General features: G+C 47.7%; 1 protein-coding gene and 1 pseudogene across 3 annotated transcripts in view; both read left to right on the top strand.

Moving 5' to 3' along the window:
- Positions 1-26,824, top strand: part of LOC147428061 (cilia- and flagella-associated protein 44-like) — a 250,945-nt gene that overhangs the window by 193,125 nt on the left and 30,996 nt on the right. For 2 of the 3 annotated variants that reach the window (XR_015186080.1, XM_086497687.1), the window contains exons 27-28: positions 8,290-8,379; positions 8,553-8,630. Coding sequence is in view for 2 of the 3 variants with exons in the window: in XM_086497687.1 (XP_086353813.1) it covers positions 8,290-8,379; positions 8,553-8,630 (168 nt within the window). In the remaining variant the exon portion in view is untranslated. The remainder of the gene's footprint in view (positions 1-8,289; positions 8,380-8,552; positions 8,631-26,824) is intronic. The other variant, XM_086497688.1, reaches the window with a different exon arrangement.
- LOC147428062 (uncharacterized) lies at positions 1,929-3,271 on the top strand (annotated as a pseudogene).

The following is a 26,824-nucleotide window of genomic DNA, read 5'->3' as shown; positions in this document are numbered from 1 at the left end:
GTGACTGGTGCTTTCTTTGAGGCAGTGGGAGCTCGGCACTCGCATGCCCGAGGATATGCGTGCAATTGGTACTGATTTTTACCGTGAGTTACTGTCTGCAGAGTCCCAGTCGGAGCGTTAGGATGCATGCAAGGAGCAGGTTTGGGCACAGATGCCTTGTCTTGTGACTGAGGAGATGCGTCAGAGGCTTGAGCTGCCACTTCAGCTTGAGGAGCTGCACACGGCTCTTAGGGCCCTCCCCCATAGTAGCTGTCCAAGTGAGGATGGGTTGACTCCCAGTTTTCTCTTGGAGTACTGGGACCTGCTTGGCCCAGATCTCTGTAGTGCTTTTCAGTACATTTTACACACAGGAGTGATGGCTGACAGCATGAGTAAGGGCCTGATCTACCTCATTCCCAAGGAGGGTGGCTCCTTGGATGAGATTCGACAGTGGCGCCCCATCACCATCCTCTAACTCAGCCTACAAAATTCTTGCCAAGGCTCTGAGTTTGAGGATTCAGCCACTTCTAGAGAGCCTTATACATGGGACCCAGACAGGTTTTGTCAAGGAACGCAGTATCCTTGACAACATATTTACTTTTTGGGAGGCTTCAGCCCTGGCACGGCTCCGAGGTGAGGACCTCGTGATTCTTCTTCTCGATTTTGAGAAGGCATACGACAGAGTTGACTAGGACTTTCTAGAGGGCACTCTACGCAGGAGGGGCTTCTCAGATGCTTGGATCAGAGGGGTGTCAGCCTTGTACAGACAGGCTCATAGTCAGGTACTTTTGGCAGAAGGTAGAGGTGATCATTTCATGCTTACACGCTCGGTCAGACAGGGCTGTCCTCTTGCCCCCTTCCACTATCTGTTCTATGCGGAGGCGATGAGCAGGTTTTTGGTGTCGCAGCAGGTTGGTCTATAGGGCTTAGCACTCCCTATTCGGGGAGAGGAGCTACTAGACGCTGAGTTTGCCGACGACTCAGCCTTGTACTTAGATGGCCAGGAGGCCAACCTTCACGGGTGTGAGCAGGCTCTGGAGACCTTCTGTTGTGCATCGGGCGCACTGATCAACTGGAGAAAGATAGTGGCTTTCTCGGTTGGTAGTGCCCCTGTGTCAGATTGGATGCCAGGAGAGGGTTTTAGGTGGATTCCCCTAGGGACTGCAGTTCGGTACTTGGGCTGTCAGGTTGGTTTGGACTTGTCTCCCGAGCAGTAGGTTGCTCCCCTTCTCCTGTCTATCAGGAGAAAGTTGTTACATTGGAGCTCAGCACGACTTTCTTTGGCTGGCAGAGTAGTAGTTGCCAACCAGGTGTTGTTGGCGACTATGTGGTACATCACTTCCTGCTAGATCTTCTCAAGTTCTTGTATCAGCCAGGTAGAGAGGCTGATCAGGAACTTCCTTTGGTCAGGACGTGACACTCAGATAGCCCGAGCGAATGTGGCTTGGAAGGTCATCACTCTTCCTTGTTCACAAGGAGGGCTTGGGATCATTGATCCAGCACAGCAAAGCAGAGCCCTTCTTGGGAAGTTCATCGTCAGAGGACTAATTCTAGGTGAGGAGCCCTGGAAGGAGTTCTTGCTACAGAGGCTTCGTGCTAGGGTGCCTCAGGCAGGAGGCCCTTGTCAACCTTCGACCATATGGATCTTTACAGAGATGCGCAGAGTTGGTTTGAGCAGGAGACTGGAGGACCACTTCACTGTGAGTTTGCTTCGATCTTGGGAGCTCTTGCGGCATGGCGTGGAAAAGAAACAGCCTACGTGCACGGAGGAGCGCCTACGGCAGCCCCTCATCTAGAACCCCATGGTTAGCACTCAGAGAGGCCACTTGGTTGGTAGAATGCCTCATGTTTCTTGGGGTCCCATGGCAGCAGGTCCAGCGCGGTCTTTAGGTGACTGGCTAGAGTTCACAGGTTTGTCAGAGGAGGTGCAGGGTCTCCAACTACAGGGCATGAGAGGGGTGCAGAGCATGTGTCAGGACATCTCAGAGTCAGTACCAGCTGAGTGGCTCACGCCTCTTGAGCCAGTAGCACCCCGGTGGATGGGAGCCTTCACACGACTGGAGGTTCTCATCTCAGTGAGGGCCTGCTCAGAGACTGTCCCATCCCTTTTCTTCGAGCTTCAGGGTGGGGGACGCCTACAGCGAGTTACAATAGAGGCCCCGCAAGTAGCAGAGTGTTGTTTTCAGAGGATCCGAGTTGTGGGCATCTGTGGGAGGACTTGTGTCATAGACCCTGACCCAGCAACTCTTGAGATTGGACACTGGAGGCTATGGGCTTGGGAGTGTTGTCCACTGGCACGAGTACAGTGGGATCCTGGTGAGTGGCTATGAAGGGACTCCTTCTCTTTTGCAGACCACCGAGGAGTCCCTTTGTTTCAATACACTGTTCGACTGGGACGTCATATACTGGCAGCATAGAGAGAGGCCCGCCCTGCTGCAGCACCTCATTGGGAGGAGGAGGGTCTCATAGTTGAGTTCTTGGCAGCCTTTTGGGAGAGGTTGTGGGACTCCAGACAGCCGAGGCGAGTCACTTTGTTTCAGTGGCTGGTCGCACACAGAGCTACAACAGTTGGGAGCTGGCTAGTGCATAGTGGTCTCTCGGCCGCATGTGCAGCTTGTGACCATTTGGTGGAGAGTCAGCGTCACTGTCTTTGGGACTGTCCCTCGGCCCAGCAGGTGTGGCTAAGAGTTCTTCGGCTGATGCCTGATCTCTCCACGGCTCGACAATACACTTGGGGAGCAGCGGCTTGGTCCACCCTCAGGGGCCCGACACTTCAGTTTGAGCTATCTTCCACCAGCAGGATGATAGTGATGCAGGAGGGGCGACCTACACTCCAGCCTACTGTAGAGCTTACTCCACAGGAGTGGTGCAGTGAGAGAGAGGAGTGTTGGGAGCTCATCAGTGGCCTGACACTCTGGTTCATCTGGCGGGCCCGTTGCTTCCGCATCTTTGAGGCTCGCCCTATGCCACCAGCAGAGACTGTTCACGATTTTTGGCTAGAGCTGATCCATACTCTCAGAGGACGGCTTGAGGGACTCCAGGGCAGCTCCGACCGCATGCGGAAGCGCCGAGATGCTTTCCTTCGACTCTGGCGTCCTGGGCCTTTTTCCACCATGGTCCAGGGTGTACTCCGATGGCATTACCGACCAACTGTGTGGTTCTTCCCTCCCCCCATTTCTTGATTTAGCCCGATTGTACATATACTGGTTTTTTCATTGGGAGAGTCTCCCATCATGGTTGTTGTAGCCCTCTCTTGAAGAGGTGGTTGTAGCCCTATGGGAAGTTTCAGTAACTAATAGAAGGATCTTTTTCTCAAAAAAAAAAAAGCAAGAGAATACAAGAACTCATAAAGGAAAACACTCTGGTTACAAATGATTAGAGATGAAAGCGAAGAGAAGAATTGTGGTAAGAAAAGAGTGACAGCTTGAACTAGGAGGATAGGGATGCTACAAATTTAAAGTTCCAAATCATTTGGGGAGGAGAAAAGCTAGACATATGCCTAGTTTGAGTGATAATAGTACTTTACTCTAGATCCATTTATATGCAGCGAAGAAACACTATCTAGAGTGGTTAATTGCACCGCTCCTTGTGGTCAAATTTCTTGCACTCTATATATATGGCCCTTGCAAGGCGGGGACGAGCTTCTTTGTTTTTTTTTGATAGCGCGCAACACCAAGGACCCTTGCATGATTTTTGGCCTGCGAACATGACAGCCATGCCACTCAGAGAAGTGCGATATGCCCAGAGAGTGTCGAGGATTGCGGGAGTCCATGACGTTGGATGCAAATGGCATGCTTTTCGAAGGAGCACAATGAGAATTTTGTTAGTACTCTCTACTTGTCCATTGGCTCTGGGGTAGTATGAGCAAGACTTGTAGTATGGGTTCATTGCCTATCCATGAAACAGTAAAGTATGTGCCCAGTCACATCTTCGAGTACACGCTCGGTGAAAGGTGCTGGCATTCGGGATTTTGTTCAGAGTGCGATAGTCAATGCATATGTGGATTTTATTGGATTGCTTCTTAGGTGCGATGACCGTGGGTGACAGCCACTAGAATTTCTCCATAGGCACAATGATCCTTGCTTCTTGCATATTCTCGAGCTCCAGTTTGACAGCTTCATCATACTTGGGGTGTGAGGGTTGCTGAGGTTGACTTCCTCGACCGGTTCAAGAGGGAACACCTGTGAGGTTGTCTTAGAAGAGGAAGACGTCACTACTTCTTGGAGCTTTGAGACATAATGAGCGGGTGTCTGATCCTCGATATTGAAATCAGCATATTCTTCATGTAACCATCCTTGTGGAAATTTGTCAAAGGGAAGTTCATTAGGGGTAGAAGAGAGCTTTACCTGGGTCGGGGAGTCAGACACCGAGGAGGTTGAGAATTGGGGAAACTCTTCTAGAGGAGATTTATAACCTCTTTCTTTAATGGTCTTTAAGAGGCTCATCAAGCCCTTAGGCCTCGACAGTAGGAGCATCCAAGTCAACAGCTACCATGACCTCAACACTTGCTTCTGGTCTAGGTAGCACAGTGGGCCAGCTACTATAAGGACCGGGTAGATGGGGTATCTTCAGGCAAAGATTGAATAGAAACCACACAACAAGGCATAGACTTTGTAGCTTCCAAATACTCCAGCAGGTCTTCCTTTGGCTTGTCAGGTGGGGTAGGTTGTTCGAGTTTGAGGTTGGACTCCACTGCAAAGAACTATAATGCACCACTAGATCTATGCCTCCTCAAGACCAATGGGTTTCATTGGGGAATTAGGAGTATGTATCCACATTTCGTCATTGCCCCAATCATGTAACGCTTTAGTGTGCCGCAGCCCTGGTTGACCGATGAGCAAGGGAAAGATGCCCTCGACCTCAGGAAGGCGAACCACGACAAAATTGAATCTGAATGTGAAGTCCTGTGCGTATAGAGGCACGTTGTCTACTATGCCCAAGGGGTAGACAGTCCTTTGGTCAGACAAAGTTATTGTGAATGGGTCGAGCCTAGTAGGCTGGAGACCCAATGCCAACATAGTGAACTCATGTATCAGGTTAATGCCATATCCACCATTCACGATTACACTTGAGAATTGGTCCCTAGGATAGACACAGTGAGACGAGGACTCCTGTAATTAGTGAGGGGGCAGCGGGATAGGAGATCACGTAGGACTCTGAGGGCGCCGCTGGGAGGTGTCCGCCACTAGACCCTGCACCGGGGTACAGAGATTGAATGATTGCAAGGGTGTCACTTCAATGATTGCGTCTACCCGAAGCATGGTGTAGAGTGGCACTTGCTGAAAGGTATTCTTCAAGATAGTCTTTGTTGTAGATTTTTCTCTTTGGATCAGAGCGTTCTCTGGTACCTTGATTTGCTGCAAGTCACCTATTGCGTCCAAGAAGGCCACATCAATATCAGAGAGCATTGAGGTAGGTAGGCCTTTGGCACTATTGGATTGCTTGTCAGTTGCTAGAGGTGGAGTAGGTTGTGAAACTTGGGATGGAAGAGTTGGACCTCCTGGAAGAATGAGGCCTAGGGCTGCCTCGATTGAGGACACTAACGGGCTCCTCCACCTGCTACAACTTGTCTTGAGGGGAAACCACATGAGTAGCAGTTGACGGTTAAGGGATGGTGCTCACCGCTATTAGGTTAATCTTTGGAAACTTAATCTCTGGTAAGTTCTAATGCTGGCTCGCAGACGTCGATGCCCGTTGTTTGCGACAATCCTTACTATAGTGATCCTTAGCCTCAAGGGCCGAAGGCAATGACAACAAGGAGGAGACCCTTCGGGCAGGGGACATTTGCTTTGGTAATTTCCATATTTCCCGCATGTGTAGCACAAAATGGGCGTGTTGGATAGGTGAAATCGGGAGATGAGGTGGTCTTTGCTCGTGCTGCATAGAGGTGGAGGGTGAGGTGTAGAAGCTTTGAGGCACTCAGAGAGCATTAGCATGATAAAAGCTCTGAGATAGAAAATGGCTCTCTATACCTTGCAAGGGACAAGGGTGACATGTAGTTTGGATGGCCATAGGGGGAAACCATGTTAGTTGCAAGTAACAACCCTTGTTGGAGAGTGGCAATAAGCTCGAAAGGGGCATTCGTGTCGATGATGCCTTGGAGAGTGACTCGAGCTACACCAGACTATAGCCTTTGACTCATGCTGAGCCGTGATGTCTTTTAGCTCTCGCCTCGTCGAAAGCCTCTTGATGTGGACGCTTCTCTTGTCAAAGAGAGAAGGATCTCTCCTCTTGAAAAGCTCATTTTAACTTTAGTGCTTCTAGTTCCTTGCATAAAGAAATCAAGGAGTCGGATGGACTTTCCAAGAGTAATGAGGCAGTCTCTACCTGAGGTAGGTTGTTGAATAGGTCCCTTGTCCCTTCTATCCTTGTACCAGCAGTGACAAACTCCTCCAGAGTAGCTTCAAGTCAGAGACTTTCTTGCAGTTTTTGCTAAGAAGACTTGGGGAGAGCCTTCTCCACCCACTTCTAGACCATGAATACTCCTGGTTGCTCAAAGACTTTGTTCTTGTCATGAGTTCTGCAAATTCTCATTTGGCTTGAGCACTAGGTTAGCCAACTTATCCCGAACCTTCTCTTGAAAGTCACCTGATTTGAAAGCTTCACAAAACTGTCACCTTACAGTTGCCCAAGCAATAAAGTGAGTCTCAGCAAACTGACTACCATTTATGTGTTAAGCCATCCAAGGTTGACGGAAAGAGCACTAGGTAGGCGTCTTCTCTGTTGAGAACATGACCCCTTGAGAGGGATACAAATCTCCTAGCATGGTCGTCTACATCCTCTATGGAGAGTCCTTTGAAAGTGGGAAACTTTATGTTCACCTTAGCCAAGACGCTTGTGAGCTCTTCCATGGCAAAGATCCTTGAACTTGTTGGATAGTCCAGACCCACTAGACCAGACCCGACTATACCAGACTCGGCTAGACCGCTCCTGCTAGACAGGGGTGAGAGAAATTAGACCAGCTAGACTAAGTTGGATGAGGCAAAGACAGACTAGACTAAGCTGGATGAGAGCGAAGCTGGTCTCGACCAAGCTAGAGCACATCAGCAAACTAGACCAGGCGAGGGTTGAACCAGCTAGCTCCTCAACCATGTATGCTCAGTGGAGTGGAGTGAGCCTTCAATTGAGGTTCCACCAGGCATGCCAAAAATGAGAGCACCTGTAGCAGGAAAAGGGTGTCGTGCTCTCTGCTGTGGATGCTTCTCAGTGCAATATGTGTGAAACCTTCTCCAATAGAAAGAAAACACAACATAGCAATGAAATGAGAAACTTACAACAGAACAATAGACTCAGAACACCATGGAATTCAACTAACTCATGGAACTAGTACAGACTCTGGCTGGCAACACACACGACTCCAAGCCGAGGACTCACAGGTACAAGGGGGGTGTGGAGACTCCAATGTGCAGGGAGTGAAGATGTGCAGTGCTGGACACAAGACACAAGACTCAAGACAGTAGACCATAGAAAATAGATTAAGCATAGGATGAATAGAACCAATCACACATGTATAATCATAAAGTGCCACCAACGGCTAGCAAAATATCTCAGTCCAGTTACGTCTGTCTCCAAACTGTGGTGGTGGTGATCTGGCAACGGTGTCCACTAGAACACCACCCGTATCACTGCCATGTGTCATTGCCCAGGCAAGAGTCTGTCGAGTGTGAACTTCATACCAACTGTAACTAACTGCTTGTACTGTGCAAGTGACACTGTAGTTGTGCTACAGTGGACTCATCAAAATGATATTGGAAGCCATCTCGGAGTCTCAAACTCAATCTAGTAGTAACAATTCTAGAGTTGTATGTCGATGATGTTTCCCCATTGGGGGGGGGGGGGCAGAAGCAGCGAGCGCGTAGTTCCTACAAAGTTGCATCAGCTGCATGAGCCACTACTTGTTGCAAATAATTTTTAACGTACAGCCGAGCTAGTTATACAGAAAACAAGAGCTGACGTTGGTGCTATCAAGACATGCCACTACAAAGGCACCGAATGATGTCCCAATTCCACTTTCCTAATTATTCTCTCCTATGTCGGGGGTAAAAAAATCCAAAAATATTGTCTACGCTGTGCTATAATGGTCTACGTGAAAATGATCATTGAAAGAGCTTTAAGACAATATATGACATCAAGCATTTTGCCTCTATTGCAATCTTGATGGTCTTAGTATATTCTATGCCCTATAACTGTTTTCGAATTTCCATCTTTTTTAAGCTATTTGCAGTTACGTTCAAGTCTTTTGCATTTATACTTGCAATGCGGACCTGCTAGAGAGTAGCTATTGAATCTATTATGCATGACATCTTTCAGGAATTGAAAGTTTTAAGAACTATGCAACCAAAAGAAGAGGTTCTAGAGTCTAGACATGCTGCCAAACTAGCAGAATTGGTGGAAATTTCTGTAAGTAACAAGTACCATCTATAATTTTGCAAGAAAGTGTGAAAATTATCACTTAGACATGTTGCCAAACTAGGCAGAACTGGCACAGAAAGTGTGAAAATTATGATTTATGCATACATAAGTTAATGCATTGACTACTAAGGATTATATTCCCCACTTATCTCTGCTCACAGGGAAAAGTTTCAGAACAAGATAATGTTCTAGAGCAGAAGAAACAAGAGCTTCATGCTCTAAATGAAAAGAAAAAACAGGTACTCTCACAAAGTAGCTGGATTTGTGTTGTGCTACTGTAATACTAGAATGCAGTCCAGAAATGAAATGTTTTGATCTGTTTGTTTAAGTGATAAAGTAATAGAAGTTTTGACTCCTAGGAATGCTGCAAACATTATCCAGTTCATTCTGAAAAACTTGCAGGGTAAATGGCTTGTCTAGGAAGAGAAAACTGAAGTCCTTTTTCTTTCAACATTATTGCAACCTTTTAAAGCGCTGTCTGCAGAATTAGTTTTGCTTAAGCAAGGAGGAACCGCGATGAAAAGATTGGGGCATTAGGTTGCAGCAACAACTAGTTGAATGCTATTTTTCAAGTTTCAAGTGTAAAAAATATCTTGCAGCACTGTTACGAAGGGAAGGACCAGTACTTGCAGATAGGTTGCAGCAACAACTAGTTGAATGCTATTTTTCAAATTTCAAGTGTAAAAAATATCTTGCAGCACTGTCACGAAGGGAAGGCCTAGTACTAGAACTTGTAGACGTTGATAAAACCAAACAAATGCAATCATATCCACAAAATCCTCTGACGATGTGTCCGCATAACCCTGTGCTGGTATTCAGGGCCATTATTGGGTCACATTGTGCTATCCATCCATCTTCTCAATCACTTGAAAATTTTATGCACAGCCAGCCTGACTCTACTTGCATTCTAAAAATGTTTTGCTAGTTTTTGCTGATGGCATCCAAGTCTTATGCCCTTACAACCACATTTCCAAGTTTGTGCTATCCAGCCATCTTCTCAATCACTTGAAAACTTTATGCACAGCCAGCCTGACTCTACTTGCATTCTAAAAAGGTTCTGCCAGTTTTCGCTGATGGCGTCCAAGTCGTACGCCCTTACAACCACATTTCCTGCTTACAACACAGTTGACTACTGAATGAAACCAGCCAATGAAGCAGAGCTGCAAGGTCCTTAAGTAGCTTTTGAATGAAGAAGCAAAAGGATTTTTCTGGGCAAAGCAACCCAACTGCACAAGCTGATGGGAGGAAACCCTGCCTTACCCAGACTTGTGAATGCTTTCCTGGTTTCCATAGCTTTATCAATTGTATCTTTGAAGTCGCTCCATGATAACCTTCAAAACCTGAGCGAAGTTTTTCTGCCCACATCCTGATTAACAATAAAAACAGCACCCGACTGAAGTTCCAGGAGGGGGGTAGTCTGATAAACCTTACTATCCCGAACAGAATCTGAGTGTGTTCCTTGAGGCATCCTGAAACCGCCGGCCCATAGACTTTAGCTTTCACTTTATTCTTTACTTGAAAAACTTTATGACACAGAGGAACTTCATGAATAAACCTATGACTGGAATTAACACTTCACACAAACCACGGCCTGGCAACTAGAGCACTACCAAGCAGACAACAACACCTTGTAGGCCCCAAAGATTGACGCCCCTTTCGGTATTTCTTTAAACGTGAGATAAAACCTGCGAGTTCCTACGAGCTGTCCCACTTTTACTGGGCTTAAAGTGGCCTACTCTAGCCCGACTTTGGCAGCATAACCGCAATAGGAGGCTTCACAGACAAAATCCCCATGCCAAAGGTGACTTTCCCAACGCATACACACACATTCCCAAACCTGGCGAGAATGTGTAGCACGCTGAATTCTCTGTTTTCTGCCCTGAAAATGCACCAGATCACCTGTACAATGATCCCATCACTTCCCCGAATTTCTTGGGGGTATTAGGGATTTATTAGGGTCGAAACCCTAACCTAAAAAAATAGACAGCAGATTGTAATTCACTATTTCGAGCTCTGTTTCCCGTGCCGGTCGCATCATAGCAAGCCCTCAAGCTCCCGTAGCTTTAGGGCTACTTGGCCTTTGAATCGGACGAGATTTCTCGCATGAAATCTCTCCGAATTCACCTGTATCTGCGGAGGATTAGCAACTAGCTAATTGAGTACGCGTGCAAGAGGCTCTTGCCTCGGCAATCGTGCATGAACCCACACGATTGTACATACAAATGAAAAGCCCTCGAGCGGGGCATCACTTTTTTGTATTCAAAGGGGGAGAGAGGTGCACGAGAGTGGAATGATCACGCTACATAAGACAAGGGAGAAGGCAAGCTTTCCATTAAAGCTGTGATCACCTGCACCCACTACTCACACACACAGTAGTTGCCTTATGCCAAAAATCAGTCCCCCTCCCTCAATTTGGGCGCCCCCTCTTCATGCAAGCTGGCAGGTTGCTCTAGAGCTGCCAAGTGTCGAGTTTGCCTCTTTTGAGTTAATTTCCTAGTACCTACCAACTTATAAGTGTAGCAAGGGGCCTAAATGACTTTGAAATGAGTCTAGACTGTCACAAGACGGGCACCACGTGCCAATAGAAAAGAACAGACTGAACAGACTTTTAGCACTTCAATAACAACTGAACTAAGAAATGAAATGAAATGTTATATTAACGTCTTCAAAAGGCCAAACTGACCTATGAGACCAGAAAGTTACAATGTGGTGGATCTGATACAAAGTAGTAACAAGATGACAAAATGACAAAATAAAATACTATGGAATCCTAAACTGCTAGGTGTGGACTAAGCAGCTAAACAACTAGCTGGGATAGCTAGATCACAGGAGATCGACCATCGGTCACTGGCGGCTCTCATCAATCTCCTCCATGGTTAATAGTCTGACTGGGCGGCGTGCATGTCGAACCAAAGTGACCCGAATCCTCTAATGCAGCCTTTGTCAATGCTGTGTAGTCCTCCACAGTCGTGGGCGTCTGGATCTCCCTGGCTAAGTCGCTCGGTCGATTAGTATGCCTCTGGTGTAAACCGATGGGCTACTATGGAATCCTAAACTGCTAGGTGTGGACTAAGCAGCTAAACAACTAGCTGGGATAGCTAGATCACAGGAGATCCAGCATCGGTCGCTGGTGGATCTCATCAATCTCCTCCATGGTTAGTAGTCTGACCGAGCGGCGTGCATGTCGAGCCAAAGTGACCCGAATCCTCTGATGCAGCCTCTATTGATGCTGTGTAGTCCTCCGCAGTCGTGGGCATCTGGATCTCCCTGGCTCAGTCGCTCGGTCGATTAGTATGCCTCTGGTGTAAACCGACGGGCTCTGCTATGGTAGTAACTCCTCCGGGTGTCTAGTGGCACCTCTAAAGAAGTCTGTGATGTGTCTCTGAGGCTGGCTAGCCTCTCCTCTCATCAGGCTCTCTCTGTGTCTGCGCAGCTCGAGCAAAAACAAACCCAGGCATCTCTGATCCTCGTACCGCATGACTCTAGAGAATGGTCCAAAGCCCTCTCTGAACAAGCAATGGAAGCGGCCTCGTATCTTGTAGTAGACGGGGCAGTGGCATATGTAGTGCAACTCTATCTCAGGCTCGATGTCACATAGGGGGCATGTCCTGGCCTCTACTGGTATTCCGTTGTATCTCCCGGTCTCGATCCGTACCTGGTGTGAAGATGTGTGTATCTGGCCAATAGCACATCGTATTCCATGAAACAAGTGGGTGTCCATGTATCTGGGCCTCGTCACAAAACCATCCTCCGTAAGCTGGAGGAGATGCTCTCTGTAGAAAGCCATCTTTGTGCCTAGCTCCTGTGCTGCTGTCTGTATCCATGTCCTCTTGGTGTCTAGCTGAGTCAAGTCTTGGCGAATGAGCCTGGTTATCTCGGACTATGTAAGAGTCGGAGAGGGCGCATGAAACCATGATGTCATCTCCCTGTACCAGCATGTTGTACCTCCCTGCATGGCTAACTGTCGAGAGGACTCAAGTGCAAGGCGTGCATATCTGTCTCTCGGAAGTTCCCATAGGCGGTGTATGAAGGAGATAGATCTGGTGAGCGCCTCAACCACCAGTGGGGGGGGCAGCTAGCTCTGCTCGTACAATAGCACGTGGTACTGAAGCCTTGGCTCTAATGAGCCGCGAGATCATAGAGACCAGAGGCTTCTCCATGTCCCCCCATCCATCACTGCGGCTTGTCCTCCCATGACGATCCAGTGAAGGTCCCCAAATCTCAGCTCCATAAAGAAATGCAGAAGCCACTAAAGTGTCAAAGAGCCACAGCTTCGTCAGAGGCTCCTGAAACTGAACGTGTGAACAAATCCTTTCCAATCTACCCAATGCTGCATGGGCTCTGGTCAATCTAGTCTCGGCTTCCCTCCTTAATAAAAATGTTGGCCCACTAAAAACCACTCCAAGGTACGTGTAAGCATTTGTATACTCCACCTTCTCCTGGCCATATGTGAAGGCGGGTGCTGACCTCCTAATCCACTGTGGGGTGGTATTAAATACCATGACCTTGGTTTTACCAAGGTTGACGGACAAACCACTTTCTTGGGCAAACCTATGCAAAGCATCCAAGTGACGTTGCATCCCCTCCGGAGAGTCGGAGATCAACACAATATCATCAGCATATAACGATAGTGGAATCCATGTCCCTGCCAGCTGTGCACCTCTATCACCATCTCTCTCAATGTAGTCAGAAACCTCATCTACATACATATCAAATAGAGTAGGAGAGAGCGGGCAGCCCTGCTTTACCTCAATAGTGGAGTAAACGGGTGTGGATAGACCCTCTGGGATGCGTACATGCCCCACTATTGACTTGTATAATGCCATGACCCCCCAAATGAGCTCTGTGGGTACTCCCATCTGCTGTAATCTGCGCATCAATCTAGCTCTGGGCATTGTGTCAAATGCTTTGCGGAAATTACAAAGCTACAATAGATCTGTCTCCCACGCGATCTGCCCTTCTCAATGATTGCTCTGAGCGTCAAGATATGGTCAAGAGTAGAAAAACCCCTCCTGAAACCTGCCTGCCCGGCTACACGTATCTCCTCCCTCTCTGCCCATCTACTCAGATGCTGCTCAAGAATAGATGCGTACAACCTTGCCAATGTGTGTCCAATGATGATAGTGCAGTAGTTCCCAGGCTCCATAGGGTCTCCTGACTTGAAGATAGGTACAATAGTAGATAGGCTCCAAGTATCAGGCAAGCCGTCACATATGCCACGGTTAAACATAATTGCTAGAAGCTCTGCTAGTAAATCTTTGGCATGCGTGAAATGCTCAGCCACTAAGCCACCATGATCATATGCTCTCCCAGTCCTCATCCTGTCAATGGCCTCCCTCACCATCTCAGCGGTGAAAAAAGCATGTGTGTGTGGGCATGGATCGAGGGGTCGGGAAGGGGGGGCTGCTCAGGAACTGTGTACAAAGATGATGTATACTGGCCCCAAGCTGATGTAGAAGTGATGGCGGGGGGAGGGGGGGGGGGGGGTGCTCATAAAAGAGCCTCCATGCCTCACGTGAGTCTTGACTCAAGAATAGCTGGTATAGATCCTGCTCTAGGCGAGCCAGAAAAGCCCTTTTCTTCCGCCGCACTAGGCGTCGGAAGTCAATCTGTGACTGCCTGTGAGTAATGTCCCCCAAAAGCACCTCCTTCTGAAGTCTAGCTCTAGTGTCCCAGCATTCCTCATCATACCAGTTGTTATGGGGCATGCTTCCCGAACGGCGTCTCTGCTCAGGCTGGGTATGTGGGTATGCCTCTGTGCACAGGCGTCTCTAGATCCCATCTGTGTATACAAAGTCCGTCTCCCGCGTAAAGGTGTGGCGAGTAGGAGCTGCTGCCCGTCGCGTGTGTGCTACACTAAACTGAAAAGAAATGGTTAGCGACACAACAGCATGATCCACTGCCACACCAACAGGTCTGGGTCCAACCGTAAGGTCCTGGATACTAGAGATGAGGTTCGACTGTGCCATGACATAATCCACTGTGCTGGCTCCATGTCTGTGTGGAAAGCACGTAAAACCCCCGGCAACGGGAAATCTCTGTAGGCCATTCAAGATGGCCAATCCATGTGCAGTCCCCGTGTCTATCAAGTTCGTCCATACTCAGTGTGTTCTCCATCTTGTGATAGTCTGGATAGGCCCATCTCTGCAACATCCAACTCTCTCAGCATCTCCTCTCAAGTATCATAAAATACTTCTGATGATGGGCAGTCCTAGCATTGAAATCCCCTAGAATGATGATGTCACCATCTCTAGAGAACTCCCATACATTATAATCCAGAATATAGAGAAGGGGGACTGTCCTCTGGGTGGTGCATAAACTGACGTACTCGGGGGAAAGTAGCAAATAGCAATGTAAAGATATCTGCCTGTCTTTGCTCTCAATCTCACCCACATGTACCTAGCTTGCTCATCCCTGCGGGCTATATGTATCTGACGTACTCGGGGGAAAGTAGCAAATAGAAATGTAAAGATATCTGCCTGTCTTTGCTCTCAATCTCACCCACATGTACCTAGCTTTCTCATCCCTGTGGGCTATATGTATCAATGGCTGCAACTCCTCTCTGAATAGCACTGCCACTCCTCCTGAGCCCCATCCTCTGTTCTTTGATCGTGTCTCCTGTCTACAGGCTGTCTCCCATCTATATCCACTAATGTGAGGCATAGATTGCCCCGGTGCCTGATGTGTCTCAGAGTAGAAGATGGTGTCTCTTCTCGTAAAACTATCCTCAAAGGCACCCACATCAAGGCGCATAGATCCATTACAATTCCACGTGGCAACTTTGAGTGTGGTCCCACAGGTCTCGCACCGTCATGTGAAGCGCCGCTCTATAATCACCATTCGGCCTTCTACAGCATTCGGCCATCTCTGTAGAAGGCCGTCTTTCCCTTCTCCCTTGCCGCTTGAATCTCTGGCATTACCTCTCTCATATGCGCCAGCTGTGTGAGAGTGAGGTCATCTTCAAGGAATATGCCCGTTTTCTTTAGTGTAGGGCGCTTCTTCAAGAAGTCCTTCTTTGCCTCCATGGATGGGAAACGGATGATTAAATCTCTCCCTTTTGAAGTCTCCCCATTGCCTTGTGTCTTGTTCCCTACACTCCATGCCTTTGTATGAGTAGCCTCACTACCCATCATGCGGAGAAGTTCTTCAACTTCCCCTTCCACATCATCTCGGTCTTTTAGACTGGTTACTCTTATATGCAAGGCTCTAGTTTTCCTTCGCTGCTCTTCTTCTAGAGTCATGTTGATGATTGTAGGAGTGGGGGACGGATATGGTTTCTTTCCCTTTCCCTTTCTTAGCGACTTCTATCTATTTCTCGGCCTCATCCGCCTTCTTCTGTGTCTTCGTGATCACATCCATCCACGAAGACGTCTTTACCACCTTCTGTTTCTCCTCCTCTGTGATCATCCGTACCTGCTCCTTGATGACCTTGATCTCGTCTATCACCGAGGGCTGAAATTCCCCTTCTTCCAGTCCACTGCTTACTCTATCCGCAAGTTCTCGCTTGAGGGCCGTGACCTCTTCTCTAGGTGCCTGTGAATCCGCCTTAAATGCTTGTAGCTCTGCGTTCAAGTCCTCTTTCTCCTTCTTCCATTGCGCGCCTTCATTAAGAAACATTTGAAGAAGGTTGGCCTTCTCTTTCCACCATCCCTCCGTCTTTGCTTTCCATTCTTTCATCTCCCTTTCCATTTGTGTTATCTGCTTGTTTGTAAGCGCAAAATTTGCCTTCGTATGGGGCTCACATATCGGCGAAATGATCATGGCCTCCACTGGCAAAGCGCTCATGGCCTCCATTGGCGATGCGTATATAGCTCGATGCTTTGGCTCGGTTGAGTCCATGCGGACAGGGCACACTAGAAACCTATCCAAAAACAAGGATAGGTGAGCGAGGGTATATTCTCCTCAGCTCGGCGAACCCCCCACGGCTTACAATACAAAATGGTGGGGGGGGATCGGGGCACGTTGGCTCACCCAACTACTGGCATACAAAGATGTGGGTTCGTGGCCCACTCGAGGAATCAGCATAACCTTCAAAACAGCTCGACGCTCTGGCTCTTGCAGAGTCCAGGCGGAGAAAAGAAAATACCACAAAACAAACCCGATGCGGGTGTATACATCAACTCAGCCCACTACGGGCGTAAGCAACTGAGGCAGCTCAAATGAAGGCCTTGCACTCGCTGTCCTGCACACTCGTAGAGAAATGCACGTGGTCCCCCCAGCAGGGTCAGCTCACGGCTCAGACAAGCCCCTGTTGGGCGCTGGCTCAATCACGCGCAGCCCCCTCTATGGGAGAAGCCAGCCTGCTGCCTCAGCTTTGCTGCACCTGCGCCCTCTTCAGCCTACACGCTGAACCTACTGCAGTCTCTGCGCGCCTTGTACTTGCTACGTCACCTGCGTCACCTGCACACACACAGAGAGAGAGAGAGAGAGAGAGAGAGAGAGAGAGAGAGACGACACGCGACATGGAGTGTCGGAATTCCACCCCAGAGAGTATTGGCCCCAAACCTTGGCGTCCTTTTGGTATTTCTTTATATTGCATCAACTCAGTACAAGCTAGTAATCCAAACTCTGCACCTTCTCTAGGAAGCATGCGAGAGAATGAGCCCATGGCCTCATATTTGAAGGCCCTAGGCCCCAAAAGCAGTTTCACATGAAAAGCCTTCAAACTCCAAAGCATCTGGCTCAAAAGCAATGCCAAAAAGATTCCAGTGTAAATCACGAAAATCTGTAAAGTCTTCCATGTCATCGGTCAGTACAAAACACGGAAATCCATACAGTCTGCCACGTCATCAGTCAACGGAAAATCCAGAGCGTCCGTACGACTGCCACGTCATCCGCAAGCCTTTGCGTGTGTGCGGGTCTTGCTTTATTTTACTTCCTCTGTGTCTCTTGGGCCCCATCGGACGGGGTCCCATAAGTTGGTAGGACTTCTTCTACTGTTATTGCTTGTTCTATTTAGGGTTTAGGCCCCTCGGCCAGCATCTGCAAGTTGGCTCCATTCTTCAGGGCTTTGACACGTCAGTAGTTTGTGACATCTCCCGTTCTTGAAAGAGAGTAATCGTCCGCGATTACAGCATATTTGCAAAACAACTCAAGTTAGCCCAAAAAAAAATTTCGAGGGACATTTCGAGGGACAATCAGTTTGCTCTTTTTGTTAAGGAGTGAGCTTCTCCTTTTGGCTCTTTTGATCATGGAGTTGGCTTCTCCTTTCGGCTCTTTTGATTAAGGAGTTGGCTTCTCCTTTCGTCCAAATCGGAACTCTTGATATTCCGGTGTAGTAAAATTAGCTATCACACCCAGACCGCACTGTTCTTCCACGGGTGTCTGATGCACTAAAATTACATACCCAGGCAATCTCATCCAATTAGGAATGTTCAGTGATTGCCACATCACAATGCAACACAAATACTCACATATGCATGTTACAAGACATAGAAACATAAAGTCGCCGATGAACACTCCTCCCTCATAACCTAACAAGGTCCAAGCCGAGAGATATTCAACGACTCCCTCATCACTCCTCCCGCATAACCTAAAAGGTCCAACAGGCCGGGAGATATAGAGGCCTTTTATAACCAAACGCCCCTCAAACCGTAGCCTCCGGCGTTTGGAGGTGCTGAGAGTAACCAGTGCTCAGACTTCTTAATACTCCTTCCGCATAACCATCTAGGTTCGGGCCAGGAGTCACAACAACAATTATTTAACAAGCATACAACCAAACTCTCACCAGGCATCGGCCTGCGTCGTTCTGAGGTTCAAACTATACTAAAACAATATTTCTCACTTCTCCACCCTGGAGTAAAATCACCAATCATTGAAACCAGTATTAAAACCAGAGTCAAACATTTCAAATTGGCACCAAAACAAGTTCAGATCAGATACCATCCATTTCAAACAAATTCCAACAGGATCACCAAACAAGTTCTCAAACAGATTTCAAACTTAAAAAGCAATCTCGACACTTGTTGAGCTCGAAAAGTCGACTAACTTTCCATCCTAAAACTTGCACCAAAAATTAGGGTTAGGTTCATTCGATGAGGTCGTAGCCGAGCACAGCATGGTCCATCAGCTCCTGGACAAACAATGTTTATTTGGCGACGATGGTAGTCCCAAGATAGCAATCACACTGGACCTCCAAGGTTATCAGCTCGAGAAGAGACATCTACTGAGAGATGTCGAGAAGTTTTAAGATATAATCTGCTAGGGTTTCCATGGCAAGCGTTTCAGGATACCCCACTTTGCCAGAAGTTGCACTCTGAAGGAAGATGTCAGAAACCATATAACTTCGGGCAAAAATTTCCTTGAAAGCTTGCCAAGTCCTTGGAGTGTGCGGCTTGGTCGCTATAGACATCAACATCTGCATAGCACTGCTTTTGAGAAAAAAATAGTGACTCGAAACAAATCTTGGATCCTTCTCTTGCAAGTGATCTTTTTGGCTTATGCCCTGTAAGACATGAGCGATGAAGACGGGAGCACGCCCAATGCGCGATGTATGAAGAGTGGGAATGGCTAATAAGTCCGGGGTTTAGGCTCCTCGGCCGGCATATGCAAGTTGGCTCCATTCTTTAGGGCTTTGACACGTCAGCAGTTTGTGAGCTACACACCCTTTCACTACTCGGATTCTAGTGTTGAATGGCCCGACCATCTCGTGGAAACTTGCCCTTCCCGATAGCGCGTCCCAAAAATAGGGTCCCAAAAATTAAAGAAAAATCAAGAAAAAGAAACCAACAACTAAGGCTAGTGGTTGCCACAACCTCATGACACATCCTCCAGAGTCCCTCCTAGCTCTAGAAATCTGTGGATAAATCCTCTCCAAATATCAACAATCTGCCCTTGTAGATCAGCATCAGAGACCAGCCCAGCTATCTATCCTAGGAGTTCTAGATCAAAGGCTATGTAGCAAGCTACAATGCCACTGGTACAAGATGGGGAGTTAGTTACAGTTGATCTAGAGTTCACGCTGACTATCGCCTAGGCAGTGACCCGTGGTAGTGATACGGGGGTGGTCTGGTGGACACCGTGGCCAGATAACCACCACCAGAGTTTGAAGATAGGCTTAGCTAGATTGGGATATTTTGCTAGCCGTTGGTGGCTCTTTATGGTTGTATGTCACAAGGCGGACACCACGTGCCAATAGAAAAGAGCAGACTGAAACATATTTTTAGCACTTCAATAACAACTGAACTGAAAGAGAGAGAGACGACACGCGACACGGAGTGGCGGAATTCCACCCCAGAGAGTATTGGCCCCAAACCTTGGCGCCCCTTTCGGTATTTCTTTATATTGCATCATCAAAGTACAAGCCGGTACTCTAGACTCTGCACCTTCGCCAGGTAGCATGCCAGAGAATGAGTTGTAACCTCATATTTAAAGGCCCTTGGCCTAAAAAGAAATTACAGTAAAAAGCCTTTAAAACTCAAAAGCTTCTCGTCCAAAAGCAAAGCCAAAAAGCTACTAGCGTAAATCACGAAAATCCGTACAGCTTGCCACATCATCAGCCAACGCAAAACGCAGAAATCTCCCTGCTGCCCTTAGGGTTAGGGTTAGGGTTTTTACAGTTTTAGGGTTTTTAGCAACAAAATTAGGGTTTGTAGGTTTTAGGGTCAGGGTTTCTAGAATTAGGGTTTGCAGGTTTTAGGGTTTCTAACAGAAATTAGGGTTAGGGTTTCTGCCCTCAGGCAGCCACGTCATCACTTTGTGACAGTTTAGGCCCCTCGACAACATCTGTAAGTTGGCTCCATTTTTAGGCCTTGACACGTCAACAGTTTGTTACATCTCCCCTTCTTGAAAGAGAGTAATTGTCCTTGATTACAGCATATCTGCAAAACAACTCAATTTAGCTCAAAAAAAAAAAAAAAAAAAAAAACAGAGGGACAATCAGTTTGCTCTTTTTATTAAGGAGTTAGCTTCTCCTTTCTACTCTTTTGATCAAGGAGTTAGCTTCTCCTTTTCGGTTGTTTTGATCAAGGAGTTAGCTTCTCCTTTTTGCTCTTTTGATCAAGGAGTTAGCTTCTCCTTTCGTCCAAATCGGAACTCTTGATATTCTGGCGTAGTAAAATTAGCCATCACACCCAGACCGTACTGATCTTCCACGGGTGTCTTGATGCACTAAAAAATTACATACCCAGGCAATCTCATCCAATTAGGAATATTCAGTAGTTGGCACATCACAATGCAACACAAATGCTCACATATGCATGTTACAAGACATAGAAACATAAAGCCGCCGATGAACACTCCTCCCGCATAACCTAACAAGGTCCAGGCCGGGAGATATTCAACGACTCCCTCATCACTCCTCCCGCATAACCTAAAAAGGTCCGGGCCAGGAGATATAGAGGCCTTTTACAACCAAATGCCCCCCAGACCGCACCGTGCGTCGTTTGGAAGTGCTGAGAATAACCACTGCTCAAACTTCTTAATACTCTTCCCGCATAACCATCCGGGTCGGGGCCGGGAGTCACAACAACAATTATTTTACAAGCATACAACCAAATGCTCCCCTCCCTAGGCATCGGCCTGCGTCATTTGGAGGTTTTCTAGCATACAACGGAACGCTCCCCAGGCATCGGCGTGCCTCGTTCCGAGGTTTTCAGACATACAATGAAACGCTCCCCAGGCATCGGCCTGCGTCGTTCCGAGGTTCAAACAATACCAAAACTGTATTTCTCACTTCTCCACCCTGGAGTAAAATCACCAATCATTGAAACCAGTATCAAACCAGAGTCAAACAATTCAAATCGGCACCAAAACAGGTTCAAAACAGATACCATCCATTTCAAACAAATTCCAAACAGGATCACCAAACAAGATCAAACAAAACTCAAACTTAAAAAGCAATCTCGACATCAGTCAAGCTCGAAAAGTCGACTGACTTTCCATCTTGAAACCTGCACTAAAAAATAGGGTTAGGTTTCTTTCATAAGGTCGTAGCTGAGCACAGCATGGTCCATCAGCTCTTGGACAAACAGTGTTGCTTTGGCGGCGATGGTAGTCCCAAGATAGCAATCGCACTAAACCTCCAAGGTCATCTGCTCGTGAAGAGACATCTACTGAGAGATGTCAAGAAACTTCGAGTTATAATCTGCTAGGGTTTCCATGGCAAGCATTTTAGGACACCCCACTCTGCCAGAAGTTGCACTCCGAAGGAAGATGTCCTAAACCATATAACTTCGGGCAAAATTTTTCTTGAAAGCTTGCCAAGTCCTTGGAAGTGTGCGGCTTGGTAGCTGTAGACATCAACATCTGCATGGCACTGCTTCTAAGAAAAACAGTGACTTGAAACAAATCTAGATCCTTCTCTTGCAAGTGATCTTAATTGGCTTATGCTCTGTAAGACATGAACGGTGAAGACAGGAGCGCGCCCGATGCGCGATGAAGTAAGGGTGGGAGTGGCTAATAAGTCCAAGTTGGAAGGCAAAGATACCTCAAATAAATTTCCAATAGCTCTGTCTGCGCTTCTGTAGAACCGGTGTGCTTGCTTTCAGAAAAGCACACGCCTGATGCTCTGATACCATTGACACAAGGCGGGCACCACATGCCAATAGAAAAGAGCAGACTGAAACATACTTTTAGCACTTCAATAACAACTGAACTAAAAGAGAGAGAGAGAGACGACACGCGACACGGAGTGGCGGAATTCCACCCCAGAGAGTATTGGCCCCAAACCTTGGCGCCCCTTTCGGTATTTCTTTATATTGCATCATCAAAGTACAAGCCGGTACTCCAGACTCTGCACCTTCGCTAGGAAGCATGCCAAACCTCATATTTAAAGGCCCTTGGCCTAAAAAGCAATTACAGTAAAAAGCCTTTAAAACTCAAAAGCTTTTGGTCCAGAAGCAAAGCCAAAAAGCTGCCAGCGTAAATCACGGAATTCCGTACAGCCTGCCACGTCATCAGCCAGCGCAAAACGCGGAAATCTCCCTACTGCCCTTAGGGTTAGGGTTAGGGTTTCTACAGTTTTAGGGTCCATTCTTTAGGCCTTGACACGTCAGCAATTTGTTACATTGTACATATGTGTGGTTGGTTCCAGTCGTTGGATATCAGATTATCATCCATTTTGTATGGTCTAGTGTCTTGAACCTTGAGTCTTGAGTCCAGCACCGCACATCTGCACCCTCCTTGCACATTGGAGCCTCGACATGCCGCATTTTACCTGTGAATTCTCGGCTTGGAGCTGAGTGTGCTGCCAACGAGAGTCTTGTATGGTTCTATAGAGTTGTTGAGTTCTGATGAGTTCTGAGTCTACTATTATGCTTGAGTTGTTGCTCCATTGGTGTGATGTTTTCTGTGTTGGAGTGAGGTTTCACGCATATTGCACTGAGGAGCACCCACTGTAGAGAGCACAACACACTTATCCTGCTACAGGTGCTCTCATTTTTGGCACGCCCAGTGGGACCTCAACTGAAGTCTCACTCCACTCCATTGAGCCTTGAGGTTGAGGAGCTAGCTGGTTCAGCTCCTCGATTGGTCTTGTCTGCTTGTACGGTCCAGCTTGATCTAAACCAGCTTCGCTATAGTCCATCTTTGCCTCGTCCAGCTTGGTCTAATTGTTCTAGTGCGATCTCTCACCCCTATCTAGTAGGAGTGGTCTAGCCAAGTCTAGCCCAGTCTAGTCGAGTCTGGTCCAGTGAGTATAGACTACCCAGCAAGTTTAGAGATCTCGGTGTCCAAAGCTTGGGTGGGTTGTTGTTATTGCATGACACATACGAGGCAGTCCAAAGATCGGCAAGACCCACTACTTAGACCTCTTAAATACTACCATTGAAAGCGCCAACCTTTCGTGCCGAGTAGAAGTTCACCAGCCCCAGTATCCCTACCCTCCCACGCATCTACCTCCACTCTCTCAACCAGTTCTTGACCTCCCATGTCACCTTCCCCAACACAGTTCTCACCCACCGTGTTACAGCAAGCTCTTGAGCGACCGGCTCCTGAGCAGGTAGCTATGGAGGAGCTGACAAGCATTCTGGCTAAGATGAACATAAAGTTTCCAACTTTCAAAGGATTCTCCACAGAAGATGTAGAGGACCATGCTAGGAGATTTTTCTCCCTCTCAAGGGATCGTGGCCTTAGCAGAGAAGACGCCTACCTCGTGCTCTTCCTGTCAACCTTGGATGGCTTAACATATAAATGATACAGTCAGTTTGCTGAGAACCACTTTACTACTTTGGCAGCACTAAGGCAGCAATTTTGTGAAGCTTTCGACTGCGAAGAGAATGTTCTAGACGAGTTGTCAAACTTAGTTCTCCAGCCAAATGAAACTTTTACAGAACTCATGACTAGAACAAAGTCTCTGGTTGCCAAGCTTCCCTAGAAACCAAGAAAATTTATGGTCAAGAAGTGGATAGAGAAAGGCTCTTCCCAAGACTTGTGAGCAAAAACTCCAAGAAAATCTATGACCTGAAGCCACTCTGGAGGAGTTTTTTGTTGTTGCTACTAGGATAGAGGGGGCAAGGAAGCTTTTCACTGACCCTCCTCACATAGAGACTGCCTCAGTACTCTTGGAAAGTCTATCCGACCCTTTGACTTCTTTACGCAAGGAGCTAGAACCACTGAAGTTACAAAGAGCTCTTCAGGAGGAGAGATCTTGCTCTCTTTGACAAGAGAATCCTCCACATCAAGAGGCTTTGGACAGATCAAGGGGGAGCTTCTATGAAAAGTCTGGACATGAGGACAAGGATTGCTACTACCTAAAGGGATTGGGGCAAATACAACAAAGTCTTGGTCCTACTCCTCAACAGGGGTTAGCACCTACATTCAACATGGTTTTTCCCCATGGCCATCCAAACCACATGCCACCTCTGCTAACAACCCTTCCTATGCAAGGTATGTAGAGAAATTTTCCATCTTAGAGCTTTTATCACGCGAATGCTCCCTCGTCCCCTCAAAGCTCCACATCTCCACCTCCATCTCCATGCACCAGGAGCAAGGACTTCTTCGCCCTTCGACTCGCCCATCCAATCGGCCCATTTTGTGCTATAGATATGGAGAATATGGAAATTACCAAAGCAAATGCCCCTTGCAAGAAGGGTCCCCTCCCTGCCGTCATTGCATTGAAGCTAAGGATCACTACAGTAAGAATTGTCCGAAACTTCGCGCATCCACATCTTCGAACCCAAGTCAGAGCCAAAATGAATTTACCTTTCCCAAGATCAACCTGATAGCATTTAGCACCGTCCCTCAGCTGCCACCTTGTGCCCATGTGGTTGCCCCGCAGGACAAGCTGCAATTGGTGGAGGAGTGTGCGGGTGTCCTCAGTCGGGGCCCAAAGTGCAACTCACGGTCTTAGCATTCCAGCAAGTTCAACTCCCCCACATTATCTCACCAGTGAATCCCCTAGTACCAAGAGGATCTTCATCTTTGCTCTCCGATATTGATGGGGCTTTCTTAGAAGCAATTGATGACCTACAACAGATCAAGGAAATAGAGAAGGTTTTGATCCAAAAAGAAAAACCTACAGTGGAAACTATCTTGAAGAATACCTTTCAACAAGTATCACACTACAACATGCTCCGGCTAGATGCGGGTTTTCGAAGGGACACCCTTGCAATTATTCAATCACTTTTCCTCAGAGCAGGTCCGTGTGCGGGCACCTGTTAGTTCAATAGTCCTAGGATATCCTATCCCGTTGCTCCCCTTACGGATTATAGAATCCCTTTCTCACCATGTCCATTTTGGGGCGGCAATTCTCAGGAGTGATGATAGAAGCCCTCGTCTCACCGTGTCCATTTTGGGGTGGCAATTCTCAGGAGTGATCATGGATGGTGGATCTGGAATCAACCTGATGCGTGAGTTCACTATGTTGACCCTAGGTGTGCAGCCTACCCGACCTTCTCCCTTCACCATTACGTTCGCGGACCAGAGGAGAGTCTACCCATTGGGCATAGTGGACAAGGTGCCTCTGCAGGTACAAGACTTCACCTTTAGCTTGGATTTTGTTGTTGTTCAACTTTCCCAAGTTGATGGAGGATTTCCTTTGCTCATCGTTAGACCATGGCTGCGGCACACTAAAGCACTACATGATTGGGGAAATGACGCAATGTGGATACATACTCCTCGCTCCCCAATGAAACACATTCGACTTGAAGGAGGCTTAGATTTATTGGTGCAACATAGCTCCTTGTCAATGGAGTCCAAACCTGAATTGGAGCAGCCTACTCCATCTGATGGGTCAGAAGAAGACCTGTTGGAGTGGTTGGAAGCTACCAAATCTTTGCCTTGTTATGGAGTCTCTATTCAATCTTTGCCTGCGGCTACTCCCATCTCCAATGTTTCTACGGTAGCTGAGCTCAGTGAGCCACTGCAGCCAACAGCAACTATGAAGGTCACGAAGGTTGATAACTCAGCTTCTTCCTTTGGGGAAGCCTTTGGCCATGGTGAGCCTATAAACCATAGAGGAAACAAATCTCCTTTACAGAGTTTGGCGAGTCCTCAACCTACTCTGTGTCTCCAATACTATAATTCGCCGAGCTTCCCAAAAGATGGCCACAAGAAGTAACTCGGGGTGTCTCTCTCCTCCAAAAAGCGGCAACCTCTCATCTACAGAAACATCGTCAGCAATACCCTCTCCAGAACCAGCTCAAGAAACAAACGCGAGCAACTCTGACAACCCCCAACAAGTTCTTTCAGCTGCATGGCTGTGGGATCACTCGGTGTTGCTCAACCAGGTACATGTATCCAAGTGGAAAATCGCAGATCGTTATTCACCTAACTTCTTTGGTGTTAAAGTGGACCCAGCTTGCTTTTCTCTAGGCAATCCATCCAGAGGAAAAACCAATACAAAATTGGCTGGTGGTGCCGAGCTGTGGAGGTGGCCAGTGAAAGACTATTGCTATGGACAGGCGAATTCGGTCAGCCAAATCTCAGTCCCGTTCTGGTCTTGCTGCAATGGTATCACAAGAGGGTTCTCTACTGGTGGTGGATTACGAACTTCCAGTAGCAATTTTGGGTTTCTTCCGTATGTCACGTGTGAACGTGTGTTTCAGCTTATGGGATTCTTCCGTGTCCACCGTGACCCCCTGACCCACCCCCTCTCACTCTTCTCCTACTCCCCTCTCCTCGCCCCTCACCAACCCCCCTCGCCCCTCACTCCACCTCCTCTCCTCACCCCCTCCCCTCTCACCACCCCCCTCCCCCTCCTGCCCCTCACCACCCCTCTCACCCCTACCCACTCCCTCGCCTTTACCCACCCCCACCCTCTACTTCTCTTGCCCCTACCCACCCCCTAGCCCTCTCCCCCTCACCCCTACACACCCCCACCCCCTACTTCTCTCGCCCCTACCCACCCTCCGTTTTGAAGACGTTAATATAACATTTCATTTCTCTCTCTCCCCACCCCCACCTCTCTCCGTCGTCCAGAGTGCAGATGAAGATGGATCTCTATGAAGATAGATCTCTCCTTCCCTCCCAAATTGTCTACACATTGTATAGGTCA

This window comes from Adiantum capillus-veneris, chromosome 23, assembly GCF_014529385.1.
Source record: "Adiantum capillus-veneris isolate H3 chromosome 23, ASM1452938v2, whole genome shotgun sequence".
Taxonomy (NCBI): domain Eukaryota; kingdom Viridiplantae; phylum Streptophyta; class Polypodiopsida; order Polypodiales; family Pteridaceae; genus Adiantum; species Adiantum capillus-veneris.
Note: the sequence above shows the minus strand (reverse complement) of the source record. Positions and strands in the feature narration are given on the sequence as shown.